At 65.0% G+C, this 13,172-nt stretch overlaps 3 protein-coding genes across 3 annotated transcripts; all 3 read right to left on the reverse strand.

Annotated features, from left to right (window-relative positions):
• Nucleotides 1-1,651: 1,651 nt before the first annotated feature.
• EMIHUDRAFT_224205 (hypothetical protein) lies at nucleotides 1,652-2,722 on the reverse strand (the record flags this gene model as incomplete). The annotated part of the gene is made up of 3 exons (XM_005791160.1): nucleotides 1,652-2,465; nucleotides 2,498-2,537; nucleotides 2,608-2,722. The coding sequence occupies 3 exons, from the start codon at nucleotides 2,720-2,722 to the stop codon at nucleotides 1,652-1,654; spliced, it is 969 nt and encodes a 322-aa protein (XP_005791217.1).
• Nucleotides 2,723-4,787: 2,065 nt separating this feature from the next.
• Nucleotides 4,788-5,764, reverse strand: EMIHUDRAFT_454578 (hypothetical protein; the record flags this gene model as incomplete). The annotated part of the gene is made up of 3 exons (XM_005791161.1): nucleotides 5,126-5,764; nucleotides 4,878-5,032; nucleotides 4,788-4,798 (listed from the first exon to the last, which is right to left on the reverse strand). Exons 1-3 carry the CDS (start codon nucleotides 5,752-5,754, stop codon nucleotides 4,788-4,790), a joined length of 795 nt encoding a protein of 264 aa, XP_005791218.1. The 5' UTR covers nucleotides 5,755-5,764.
• Nucleotides 5,765-9,635: 3,871 nt separating this feature from the next.
• On the reverse strand, nucleotides 9,636-11,806 carry AMI5 (Formamidase; the record flags this gene model as incomplete). The annotated part of the gene is made up of 6 exons (XM_005791162.1): nucleotides 9,636-10,129; nucleotides 10,265-10,716; nucleotides 10,811-10,947; nucleotides 11,032-11,102; nucleotides 11,246-11,542; nucleotides 11,594-11,806. 6 exons carry the CDS (start codon nucleotides 11,804-11,806, stop codon nucleotides 9,908-9,910), a joined length of 1,392 nt encoding a protein of 463 aa, XP_005791219.1. The 3' UTR covers nucleotides 9,636-9,907.
• Between the last annotated feature and the right edge of the window lie 1,366 nt (nucleotides 11,807-13,172).

The following is a 13,172-nucleotide window of genomic DNA, read 5'->3' on the forward strand; positions in this document are numbered from 1 at the left end:
CCGAGCGGGGCGAATCACCGTGAAGAACTCGGGCGCCGACGACCCAACCGCCATGACGGGTGCGCCGGCGACCTCCTCGGGCACCTCTTGAGCACCTCGACCTCATCGATCGCCGCGGCGTAGACGTCGTCGCAGACGATGGCGATGCCGACGAAGAAGTAGAACCTGCGCGGGGGACGGGACGGGGAGAAGTGAAGGGGGGCGGGTCGGCGGCGAGGGCGAGGGCGGAGGGGCGGAGGCGGCGTGGGCGGCGGAGGGGCGGGTGGCGCTGGCGGCGGGGAGGACGGGGGTGGGTGGGGCGGAGGCGGCGTGGGCGGCGGAGGGGCGGGTGGCGGCGGGGAGGACGGGGGTGGGTGGGAGGAGCAGGAGGACAATGCCCCACTCCGCTTGCCCCCTCGTCCAGCAAAGGTGGGCTCTGCGCCGCGTCATTGAACGAGTGTGCGCCGCCGCGCGGAGGGAGGCGCGCTCGCCTTGTTGCCGAGCTGGCGTAGTGGGGGCGTCGGCGACCGGGTCGGCGACGTTCTGAGCGTCAAGGCGACGATGTCGGGGCAGGAAGGACGGCAAAGCGGTGACGGAGTCGGCGGTGGAGAAGTCGGAGGTGAGCGCGGAGAGACCCGAGGCGCGACCGCCACACGCAGCGAACAAAGAGCGCTGGTCCGCGATGTAGCAGATGTTGCCCGGCACGGAGAGCGTCAAGGGCACGCGCGCGCCAGCCGCCGCCGTTGAGATTCAGTCGCCCGTGGGCTGGGGTCGAGGGTCTTGGGAGCAGCTGTGTGCCGCAGTGTGCCGCGGGCGCTGTGGGCTGCGGGTCTGTCCTTCGGTGCGTTTCGGATCTAAGATGGGGGTGCATGCGCCGGCAAACCTGGGTTGTCGCCTACACAAGCAGGGAAGGGCGTCAGAGCCGGCCGGGCGGAGCGGCGGAGCGTGAGCACGCCTCGATGATCTCGATGATGAAGAGTTTGGTGTGAACGGCGGCGAATTCTTTTCTTTGTCAGTGTGTGTGGCAGCCCGCTGGCTGTGTGTCTTGTGAGCCTGTTTGTGTCTGTGTGTCGCTCGTGCGTGTCGTCATCATCTGTCTAGCGTCCACCCATACCGCGTTGGTGTCCAGTCCGAGCCTGGCTGTTCTTCACCTTCCTAACTTGAGCACTTGAGCACTGGATAGTTAGGGTCGATTCCGCATGGTACGGGACCCCTCGATCGTCTCAGTGTCAGTGTCATGTGAAAGAAGTTGGCCTGCTGGGCGGCGTTCAGGTGCGACGCGCTGACCAGCGAGTCGACCGGCTGTTGGCTCGTGAAGGCCTTGTGGAACAACAATTACGATCAGCGCGGGGGTGCCGCCCGCTCAGATGGCACCGAGTAACGTCTAATCGAGTGCCTCGAGCAGTGTACGCCCCGCCGCGCCGCGCGCGCCGCAGCAGATACTAAACATGTGAAAAGTACGTGGTCAACGTCGTGCGAGGTTTCCCAGACCGCACTTGTGCACTAGCTGGGCACATGCCGCATGCAACATACGTATCATGACTCGAAGTCATGACTACTCGAGCGGCTACGCTCCCGGACGCGTCCGTCATCAAAGCTCTTGGACACGTGGTTGCTCGTAGATGGACAGCCAAGAGTCAGATCAGAAGTGCAGTGAGAAGCTTTCAACTGCTTAGTGGCAGGGGTTCCAGGATTTCTCGAACGACGGCCACGACCACCCACCGGTCTCCTGAGCGTCTTTGCCCATGTCCTTCATCTTGTCACCCAAGGCCTTCCAGTCGGTATCGCCCATCTGCTTGCCCTTTGACTTCCAGTCATCGCCGATTGCCTGTCCCTTTGACTTCCAGTCATCGCCGATTGCCTGTCCCATCCGCTTCCACTCCTTCTGCTCGTCGCTCTTCTTCTCCTCCTCGCTCTCGTCTTTGTCGGTCTCGTCTTCGTCTGCCTCGTCCTTGTCATCGCCCGGCTTGCCTCCCTGAACCGTCAACAACGACATTTCCTTGGCCGACGCCCAGCCGACCATCTCTTGCGCCTCCTTGGCCGCCTTCTCGGCAGCATGCATCGCCTCTTTAGGGCTCTTCCCCTCTTGCATGGCCTTGATCGCCGATGCGGCCGCGGCCTTGGCCGCCTCGGGCGAGCGCGACGCCGCGTGAGCGGCGTCGACAAACGGCTTGGTGTCCGGCATCTTGGATGGATCGGCCGCGAGCAGCACGCTCTTTGCGCCCGCGTCCTCTTGTGCCTTCTCGGCCGCCTTCTCCGCCGCTCGCATGGCCTCCGCAGGACTCTTTCCCTCCGGCATCGCCTTTACCGCCGAGGCAAAGCCAGCCTTGGCAGCCTCGGGCGAGACGGACGCGGCATGGGCAGCGTCGACGAAGGGTTTCGGCGGTTCAGCCACTGCGAGAGTTGGGGAGGCGAGAGTTGGGGAGGCGCCGATCAGCGCAAGCGCGCAGGTGGCTGCCAGCAGCGCGGCGCCCGCGACGAGCAGCCTGTGGAAGTAGCCGGGCGGCTCGGTGCGCACATGACATTGGGGTGGACTGAAGCTGTGCAGGATCTATGTTCTATGGTGCAGGAGCGCAGGGCCCCTGCACGGCGGGCAGTCGCGCAGCGTTCGCTGGAGGGGTCAGGCACGCCTTTTTGTGTTTGGTCGCTTGAACCACGGCTCCTCTGGTTCACTCTCCCCGAGGAGCGGCGTGGCCTTGCCCGACGACAAAGCGACGAACGGCGTGGACTTCGTTGGCAGCATGCGCGCAAATGAGGTTTCTTCGCGTCTCGTCAGGGCGGAAAGGGCGTTGGAGTTGGCCGAGGGCGTGTCACGCTCGCGGAATTTCTTTTTTTCTTACTTAATGCTTTTTCTTCCTACCTAAGTTCAGGGCCACAACATCAAACACAAGTGTACACGCTTCGACGCCTCATCCGCGCCCTACGCGCCGCGCGTGGGGCACCGCTGTGCGAATGGAGCCGACAAACCACCTCGGTCAGAGTTACAACAAACAACCCGACGTGAATGCGGACAACATTGGCAGGGGCGGCAGGCACTTTTGCGGAGATGTGAAGATGGTGTGCCCCCTCAGCAGCAACAGGGTTGAGGGGCATGGGCCCTACTGCGAGGAGGGAGAATGCAGAATGCAGAATCGGGCCCAAAGCCAGATGCCTTGCACCCGATGCAGGATGCAGGATGCGGATGCAGGATGCAAAATCAGGCTCAAAGCTGTGAGCTGCACCCAACGGACAATTTCTTTTGGGTCTGATTTTGCATCCTGCATTCTGCATCCTGCCATCACTGCACCATGCAGAAGAATCCATTTTGGGACCGATTCTGCATCCTGCATCCTGCATCCTGCATCCTGCACATACAGAGTAAACAGTAATCATTTTGGGCTGGGTTCTACACATTCTGCATTCTGCATCTGCATTGTGCATTTTCAGAGAAATACGGAATGTAGAATCAGCCGTCTATGCAGAGGCAAATCCATGCAGTCTGCATGCTGCATGCTACAAGAGTGAGTTAGGCGCTCCGAGACGATCGAAGTGGTAAAAGTCGCACTCTCCCCTGACCCGATCAAAAGTCTAAAAGCACCCGAGGCTCCAGAAACCTAACCCTCAGACTATGGCGCTCCTCTCCAATCACAATGCGCTACACGCTTCTCGCCTCACCCCACTCGCCGCATGTCGAGGCACGCGAGCAAGGCCAAAACGAGCCCCACCCCGGCTGATGGCACACCCAGCAGCGCCTCGAGGCTTGTGAGCCACACGGGCTCACTCACACCCAGCAGGGCCTGTGTGCCGCCCACTGCGGCGCCCACCGCCACCACCGCAGCGGCTGCGGCGCCGCCGTAGGCCAGTGATGCCGCGACCTGAGGTGAGGTGAGGTAAGGTGAACTTCTCCACACACACACACACACACACACACACACACACACACACACACACACACGCGCGCGCGCGCACAAGGTGTTGGGGTGAGGGCGAGGCGACCCTCGCGACTCCACGTCCAAAGAAAGGTACAAGGCACAAGTGCCCCGTGCGCGTGCGTGCGCGTGCGTGCGCGCGCGCGTGTGTGCGTGTGCGTGTGCGTGTGCGTGTGTGTTGCGTGTGTGTTTGTGTATGTTTGTGTGTGCGGCGACCTGGCCGTGCCTCTCCATCTCGTTGCCGGCGATGGCGCGCTCGGGCCGCCACGGCGAGGCGTTGCCGAACGGGGCGCCATGCGCGCAGCCGAAGGGCGTGCACCGGACGCCTGGCAGCGAGGTGGCCCCAGATTACCCGAGGTTGCTCGAGATTAGGCGTGAGGTGGCCCCAGATTACCCGAGGTTGCTCGAGATTAGGCGCGAGGTGGCCCCAGATTACCCGAGGTTGCTCGAGATTAGGCGCGAGGTGGCGTGCGCCTGGCCGCATGCACGCCCAGCAGAAGCGCGTCCTGCACGCCCCGCACGTGATGTGGTTGCACCCCCCCGCCTTGAGAACAACAATAGTCGAGTGAGAATAATAGATCTCCCATCGTAGGTGGTTTGCGCCCTCCCGCCTTGAGGATGGGCGCCGCGCAGCGAGGGCACGGACGCGTATTCTCGCGCACCCACGCCGCGTCGCCCCCTCCTACTCGCGGACCAGCCTCGAGGTCCTCCCGGGCCCTCTCGGCCTCGTCCTCTCGCCGCCGCGTCTCGTGTGCCGGCCGCCGCGTCCGCCACCGCGTCGGTGGTGGGGAGCTGGAAGCCGCCTAGAAGGGTCGTAGAAGGGTCGTAGAAGGGTCGTAGAAGGGTCCTAGAAGGGTGAGAAGGGTCCTAGAAGGGTCCTAGAAGGGTCGTAGAAGGGTCCTAGAAGGGTCCTAGAAGGGTGAGAAGGGTCCTAGAAGGGTCCTAGAAGGGTCCTAGAAGGGTCCGAGAATCCTAGAGCTGGAAGCGCACCGCCGCACTCGGGGCACTCGACAGACAGCGGGACAAGAGACCGCGCCGCGTTGCCGCACCGCACCGCCGCCAAGGCGAGCAGCGCGCTTGCTGGCGCGACGGCGCACAAGAGCGCGAGAGCCCGAGCCGCCGCCAGGTCGGTGAGCGCCGCGCACCTACAGGACCGCAGCAACGCGTGTACGAGTGACGCGAGTAGGTGTGTGTATGGAGGAGGTTCCGGTGTCTCTTCAGCAGAGAGTGCGGCACACCTCCCGACCGTCACACCGGCCGCAAGCAGCAGCAGTCCGACGGCGCTCGCGCGCGAGCGGCGCGCGAGCGTGACGGAGGAGACGCAGCGCCAGTCGACGAACCCGCCGCCGCTGCACCCAGCGCGCGGGCACGGGCGGTAGTCGGGCGCACCGCGCAGCGCCGCGTCGCGAAGAAGCTTGTCGAAGGCCTGGAGCAGCGAGGCATCGCGCGCGAGGACGTCTACCGCATCGGCGGGGCGCAGCGGCGCAGTGCACACGGGGCACGTCAGGGCCACGAGCCTCTCGATGAAGGACGTCGACCGCGACACCGCCGGCACCGCCGCGCCCTGCCGATCGCTCAGCGCTGTCTGCGCCCACCGACGCATGCACGTCCCGCAGGCGGCGCAGCCGCACCACAGAAGGTGCCAGTCATCGTCGCCATCCTCTCGCTCGTCGTAGCAGATGGGGCAGCAGCGGTGTCCTAAACGCTGGCGTCCCAAACGCCGAAGCGCGAGCCCGAGGCCAGCGGTGACATCTCCCACGGCGAACGAGTCTCCGCCGGTGCTCCTCCCAGCCCACGCCTTCCAGGTGCGTGACCCGGCGAGGGAGCCGAGCTGGCGCGCGCTGGGCGCTAGGCGGCCGTCCGACATGGTCGCGTCCGTTTTTTGGCGGGGGGCGGGGCAGGGTACCCTCAGCTCTCGAGGTTCTCGAGGTGGATATCCTTTGGCCGCGTTGGGTAGCGAGGATTGGTGTAACCCGAGCCACGCAGGCGTGTTTTCTGGCGGCCGACCGTCAGTGCACGGAGTTGCCCCTTCTCCGACTGCCCCGGCTAGTTCCCGAGGTCGTCGGGAGTGACCCCTGCGTCCCCCGAGACCTAGCGCGGGTGGGTTGGAGGGGGCTCGCTGCAGGGAAGGGCGGTGTAAGTAGCCGATCCGTGTATCGCGCGCCTTGCGGGGGGGGCGCGGAAAGAGGAACCTCTTAGCGCCATCGCCATGGAGCTGCAAGCAACGATCCCCGTAATCCGCCCCACTCCTCCCCATCGGGCCGCATAAGCGGCCGCGCCTCGCAGATTCGTTTCTCGCGCCTGGGCGCCGTGGGGTTTAGGCGCGCGGGGCATCCCCCGGGTCGCTCGACCAGCGATCCGAAGAGTGGCCGCTATGCGAAGGAAAGAGCGGGGCCCTCGACGCCTCAGTCCGGCCCTCCGAGGGGGGAAGGGGATTGCGGGGTCCCCACGGGCGCCTATCTTCGGCGATGCGAGTAATGGGAAAAGAAATCGCGCTGCGCAAACTCCACACGACAGAAAAGGAATCGACGCGATGTGCAAAGCATACAAGAAGGGGAGAAGGAAGAGGAGAGACGCCGGTGATGACGAAGCAGAAACTAGCGCAGACGAGAGCAGGGCAGAGCCGGGGACTGGGGAGCCGGAGCAGACGGCATCGGCCGCCGAGGGAACGTTGGGAAGAGGCACGAGGAGGGCGGCGACCTCGACCGACTATGGAGGACCCGTCGCCAGACGACGCAGGGCAGAAGACGGTGAGGCGGAGCAGACGCGCAGGGCGAGACGAGGGAGGGAGCAGCGAGGACTTTGCGGAGATCAGCAGGAGCATGTACGAAGAGATTAGGAGCAGCAGGGACCCGAGGGACCATGTGGAAGACGGCGCTAGTGCGCTAGTCCCCCATCGGGAGGTAAGGTAAGGTAAGGTAAGTAAGGTGTAAACTTCTCCACACACACGATCGGGAGGACGACCCCGGCTAGTCGCCGACTGGTTATTTCCACTTCAGTGTGTAGCAAAAAGAATTCCCGAACCACGCGCCCACTGGCAAAAAGGAATCTATCGAAAAACCGTTCCCTCAGCCACCTTCCCAAAAAGGAAAAAGAAACGCGAGCGTGACTTCATTGGGCGCGGCGGTCCTTCGCCTTGACGTGCTGTTCACCAGGACGGCCTTCACTGTCGCAGAACAAGGCAGCTGCTGCGCACGACGCCCGCGAACACGTCGCACACCCGGTGGACAAACACATACATGCATCCGACCCTCGCCCCATTCCTGCTCTCGCTCTTCGGCGGCGCGACCGCCCACTCCTGGGTCACCCTCGTCGGCACAGACGGTCGCTCTCGCGGTGGCATTACGCACAGGGAGGGCGAGCTCTTCCTCCAGCGTTACGTCTGCCCGCTCGCCACGCTCGAGCAGTGCCAGGCTGCAATCGACCCCAAGCACGGCATCACCCTTTCGGACGACGCCATGCGCCCTTGCCGCCAGGACAGGGTATCAGACCCGATGGCTAGAGTTGCGCCTGGTGAGCCCTTCTCTGTCGCGTGGATGGGTAACGGGCACGCTGGAAACGGGCAGTCGGACGGAACATGCGTCCGCATCCGCCTGGCTCCCTTCAAGCAGTCGCCCGAATGGGTCGATTTCGATCAGATCGGGGCCGACTGCCTCGCCTATTGGAAGTACGGTGCGGAGGGCCGAATCACCACCTCGGCAGAGATCACCCTCCCTGATGGCACGCCCGAAGGATCCTACACGCTGCACTGGCTGTGGAACTTTACCGACTTCTGGTACGCCTCCTGCGCCGACGTTGAGGTGGGGCCGGTGAGTAGCGACGGCTTCGATGGCAGCTCACCGTCGCCCTCCCTCCCCCCCTCCACCGGTGACGGCCCGGACGTGCAAAAGTATCTGCAAAGCGGATGCGCGGCGCTGGCCGACACCTTCTGCCAGAGCTACATCGGCACGGGCTCGTACTGCAAGAGCTACAAGACGGACGAGTGCGGGCGGTCCGTGTGCCTGGGAGGCGCCTTCCTCCTACCCTGCGGCACGAGCAGCCCGCTGCCGTCGCCATCGCCGACACCGCTGCCGTTGCCATCCCCGCCAAGTGGCACCCTGCCGCTGCCTCCACCGCCAGCCGCCTCGCCCTCGCCAGAGGCCCCTCCCTCCACGAGCGAACCGCCGCAGCTCACCCCTGAGAGCCTCTATCTGCGCCGCGGCTGCGCCGGCACCGACGTTTGCGCCGCCCGAGGAAGCCACTGCAAGGACTGGCAGCGGGACGAGTGCGGCCGCGCCGTCTGCCACGGAGACACGCACTCCCTCCTCGTTGCCTGCTCCGAGCTCAGCAGCGGCTCGCCACCACCACAACCCACACCGCCTCTCTCCGGCGGCCCGCCTGCTCCATCGCCCACTCCTCCGCCTCCCGTCGCGAGTGGCTACCATGCACTCTTCGCGTACATCGAGGATCCGATCAACACGCAAGTATTCGGAGCCAACTACGACGCCGACGCGGTCCGATCGCTGGCCTACTTTGTGGTTGGCATGACGCCCAACTCCTACGCTGCTGCCAACCGTACCCTCGCTATGCTTCTCTCCCTGCAGAGCTCGGGGTGGAGCGGCAAGGTGCTGCTGCAGCCTGACCTGACCACCAACGCCGTGTGCGACGTGGGAGGCGCCGGCTGCGGCGGCGACATTGTCTGCGCCGTCTCGACCTGCTTCGAGACCCTGCGGCGCGTCCTGGGCGAGACGTTTGCGGCGAGCGTCGACGGTGTGCTCCTCGAGAATGAGAACGCGGCCTCGCCCGCGCTCAAGGCGTGCTCGACGGGGGAGGCGCCCGCTCGCGCGGCCTGCCTCAACGCGTTCCGCTCCCATTCGGGCGCGAGCGACTGGGAGGTGTGGTCGATCCCCGACTTCACCGCGTACGGCTCCGCCGGCTACGCCGCGGTGCCTCGCTTCGCCCAGTTCTACAATATGTACTCGAGGGGAGACGGCGGGTCCTATCCCTGTGTCAAGTGCGGGCCCTCCCCCGACTGCCAGCTCGACTTTGAGGCGTGGCGCGCGCAGCCGGCGTGTGAGGACTCTGGGCTCCTACCACAGTTTGGAGGAGCGGTCTGCTTTCAAGACACCGCTCGGAGCGTGGGCTGTGCGCACGCGTGCGGCCGGGACGTGCCATGCCTCACCCAGGCTGACGCGGCAACCTCGACTGCGTTTGGTGGAGGCATCTACGACCCGGCGCTGAACATCTCTCCGGCGGCCATCGGAGAGTACCTCGGAGGCATATACACGAGCGGCGGAGTGCACCGGCGTCCAGCCGGCGGTGCTATCGCGGTCGCCACGCTCCCCTTCACCACGGCGTCGCAGCCGAGCCTCGTCGCCAAGATTCGCAACGCGGCCGACCTCGAGGAGCTCGCCGCAGGCATGCTCAGCGCGTTTGCTGCAGCGGCCGACGACGGCGCCGGCGCGAGCCAGCCTCTACGCATCGCCGCGTGGGGCGCGCCGTGCTGGCTCGTCAACTCCACCGCCCGCGCGCGGGTCGCGCCGTGTTCAGGCATCTGAAGCTTGATGGGCGCCCAGCGGGGAGGGGGGGAGGGGAAGCGCCGCGTGGGAGGAGGTGGAGCAGCCAGCAGCGGCTGAGACCTGAGTCCTGCGAAGTGAGATCCGATGAGGTTGAGCACATGCATGTGATCTGTGGGAGCGGCGGGGCCTATAGCGCGCATGTGCATGTCGCATGTGCAGTCGTGGCGCGCATCCCACACCTTGTGTACGCATCTTTCAAATTAAATGTTACAAGTGTCATCTCCCGGGCGAGAGGGACTGCGCACCAAACTGCACACACACAAGCGCGACTCTCTCTCGGTCGCTTCCGGACAGGAATGCGGGAAATGGCTGCCCCTCCCCCGCTAAGTATACACTGGGGGCGCAGGAAACGTACATTATCGATTGTGGGTCGTGAGCCCGTGAGGGCGCCCGAACGACCACGGATCAGAGGGACGGAGTCACGCCGAGCGCGATTGCACCGATGCTGTGCCACCTCCAGTTTCACCCCATCAATGGTCCGACGTCCGAGACGCCTGCCCACGCGGCAGCCTGCTTGAAAGCGGCGTACTTGGCGCCCTTGAAAACCGTCAGGTCGATGACCGCCTCCATGCCAACTGCCGGCTTGTCGACGAGCTGCGCGACGCGGAGGTCGACCGTGACAGACGCGAGGACCATCGCCTCGCCGTACGTGTAGCCGCCGACCTCCATCAAGAAAGTGAGCGCCTGCGGAGGGTCGAGGGCAGGCCGAGATCAGCCGAGATCAGCCGAGATATGCGCAGCCGCAAGAAGGCGTGTTGCCTTGAGGAGCGCGTTGGCGCCGGCGAGCGACATGGACTCAGGGATGATCTTGGAGGTGACGAGCGTGTCGATGCGGTCCTTTGCCCACACGTACTGCGAGGGGAGGGTGCCGCTACTCTTGAAGGGGAAGCCCATGAACGAGATGAACTCGCCCGGCGACATGCGCTTGATTGAGGTGGTGCCGTACATGGCGGGCGTCGGCGTAGCGTAGCCGGCATCGCCAGGCTTGACCAGCGTGAGCTTCATCTTGACCGAGGCCGCCATCTCGATGGCCGTGATGCTCACCTCGCCGTCTCCCTGCGCGCCGTGGACGTCGCCGGTGCCGACGCCGCAGCCCGCCACCTCGCACTCGAGGAGGAGCGTGGTCCCGACGCCCATGCGCTGCGTGTCGGTGTTCCCGAAGTACTCCCCGCCGGCGAGGGTGCGCAGGCATTCAGTTGCGTGCGTGCCATTGACGCCGCACACAGCCGCGGGGACCGCCAGCTCAGGGTTGACCGCCCACTGCGGATTGTCTGCACAGGCAAGTGGCCGAGCTCAGGCCGACGCGAGATCTCGTCGAGGCCTGTTTGAGGTCTGGCCGAGAGGCCGAGATACACTCAGACGCACCGTACAGCTCCACCTCGGTCGCGTGGTGCTCGAGTTTGAGCGCGACCGTCTCGGCGCTCGGGAGCACGCCGATCGAGCCGAGGAAGGGCTCGTACGGGACGACGACGTCGGGGAAGCTGGGGCTCGTCCACGACATGCTGTGTTGGGCGGCGGGACGGTGGGGGGGTGGGGGGTGCTTGGCTGTGGAGTTGCGGCGAGGGTGAGGGCAGGGTATGGGGCACGTCGTCGCGTCGTAGTCCCAGGTCACCCACGCTTTGTATTCCTCAGGGGAGTTGCCGTCCGGTTTGACGCCCTGTCAGGGGGAGGGGATCTATGGGGCTTGGCGGTGCGGGGCGCGATGAGGATCGCGTGACCATCTCGAGGGAGGAGAGGGGAAATGAAGAGAGCAGAGGAGCGGAGAGGGGGGGGGGGGGGGCAGAGAGGAAGCGGCCTCACATTCATGAAGCCAAGGGGCGTGTGGGACATGGTGAAGCCCTGGGCGAGCGGCGTGATGTCGAGGATCTCGATCGCCAGTTTGTCGCCCGGCATGGCGCCCGCAACACCCACTGGGCCGGTGATGATGTGCACCGCGGCGAGGTCGCCGTACGCCTTGTCGAAGTTCAAGTCGGCGTCCGGGATGGGGGCGAAGGCGCCGTCTTCTCCATCCCATGGCTGGGTGAGCCCCGGGTCGGGGTGGTCCCAGAGGTCGCGCGTGCGGAAGTCGACCACGGAGCCCGACGGGACCTCCATTGCCTAGAAGGTTCAGGGCAGGATCAGGATATCAGCTCCGAGCAGAAGAAGGACCAAAGTCTCTGGTCGTGCCAGCGGGATAGCTGGGTGATAGCGGTTGTAGCAGTTTGTCTCCGTCTTGATGCAGGATTCTTCAAACGCCGAGATCGTGTAGTCGACGGGGCCATCGTACTTGCCGGCGGGGTTCGTCTCGCACTCTGGCGCTGGCATGGACGAGAATTCGAGGCTGCGTGGGCTTGGGAGGCCGAACATCGCGACCGACATCATGGCGGTGCACATCTGAGCGGGCACGTGAGGCGGCAAGTATTGCTGAGCGGGTCGGTGAGGTCAGAGCGATAGGCGGCGAATCCCCAGCACTGTCCCCCTCGACCAGCAGCGACGCGGTGTGCAGAGTCTCAAGCGTTCCCCTCAGCTCGCCGCTCGGTGGAGCGCCGCGGTGTGTGTCTTCCAAGGGGCGGAGCCATCGCGCACAATCGGGCGCGATGCAGTTGGTGCGTATGTGGTGGCGCAGGCTGTCAAACGCTTTGGTGGGAGCGTGAGGCGGAGAGCAGGCACGACCTGCTTGAGCAAGCGAGGAGAGCTGGCTGAGGGGGTGTGACAGGGAGGGGGTACGCCGCAGTGTTCGCCGAAAGGTGAGATCGTTACGAGAGATGTGCACGTTCGCGGAATGTTGGGGGTACAACTCACCAGCAAGGCCTTGAGATTCACAAACCTTGTTCTTGAAAACCTCCTAGGTCACACCTCCCCTCTCCTGTCACGCCTGATCAATGCCCTGATCCGGCCTTTTCCAAACACTTTCTGGCGAGACGGCCATTCGCAATGCCAGCCGCGCTGCTACCTCTCCTCTGCTCCTTCGCTCCTCCCCCACCCGAGCCACCGCTGCCGCCATGCGGCAGCAAGATGGCAAACTGCCGCCCTCCACCTCCAAGCCCGTCGCCGCCTCCCGCTCCGCCGCCTGGTGCGCCAGCAGGACCTCCGCCACACCCCGTCGCGCCTTCAGCCTGGCGACGGTTCGAGTTTGCCGACGGCAACGACGGTGAGTGGGGGCCGGACGTGAGCTACTCACAAACTCCACTCTGGTGCGCCGCCGGCGCGATCGTCGTTTTCCAGTGGCACAACTCCTCCACCGATTTGGTGCGGCTGTCGAGCGAGCAGGCGTGGGAGAGCTGCGACGTGAGCGGTGCGACTACCATCGCCCCACGAAACATGACCGGCCAGCTTCATCTTACGTGCGAGGCCGGCCAGCGCTATTTCCTGACGACGAGCGCCGCGGCCGAGTGCCGGGCGGGCCAAAAGCTACGGGTCTTTGCGAGTGGCTCGGTTTTCGCACACGATCCGAATTCCGGCGAGACGCTGCTGCACGTCCTCTCGATGGATCGCGTCTACACCCTCCTCGGGCATCGCGACTCCGGGCTCGGATTTTCGGAGCTCTCCCGCGGCTACCAGACGGAAGAGCTGGCGGCGTCGACATTGGAGCTGATCTGGTGCCTCGACGCATCAGGGCGATGAGACCACCCGTCTCACCGCCCTTAGCTTCGTCAGCCCCTCCGCAGGTGCCTGCTCGATCACTGCCCGCAGTCTGCCATGGACTTCGATCCGACCGCCACAAACGCGTCTTGCCTCGCCGAGGTCT

Source organism: Emiliania huxleyi (genome assembly GCF_000372725.1).
Source record: "Emiliania huxleyi CCMP1516 unplaced genomic scaffold EMIHUscaffold_115, whole genome shotgun sequence".
Classification (NCBI taxonomy): domain Eukaryota; phylum Haptophyta; order Isochrysidales; family Noelaerhabdaceae; genus Emiliania; species Emiliania huxleyi.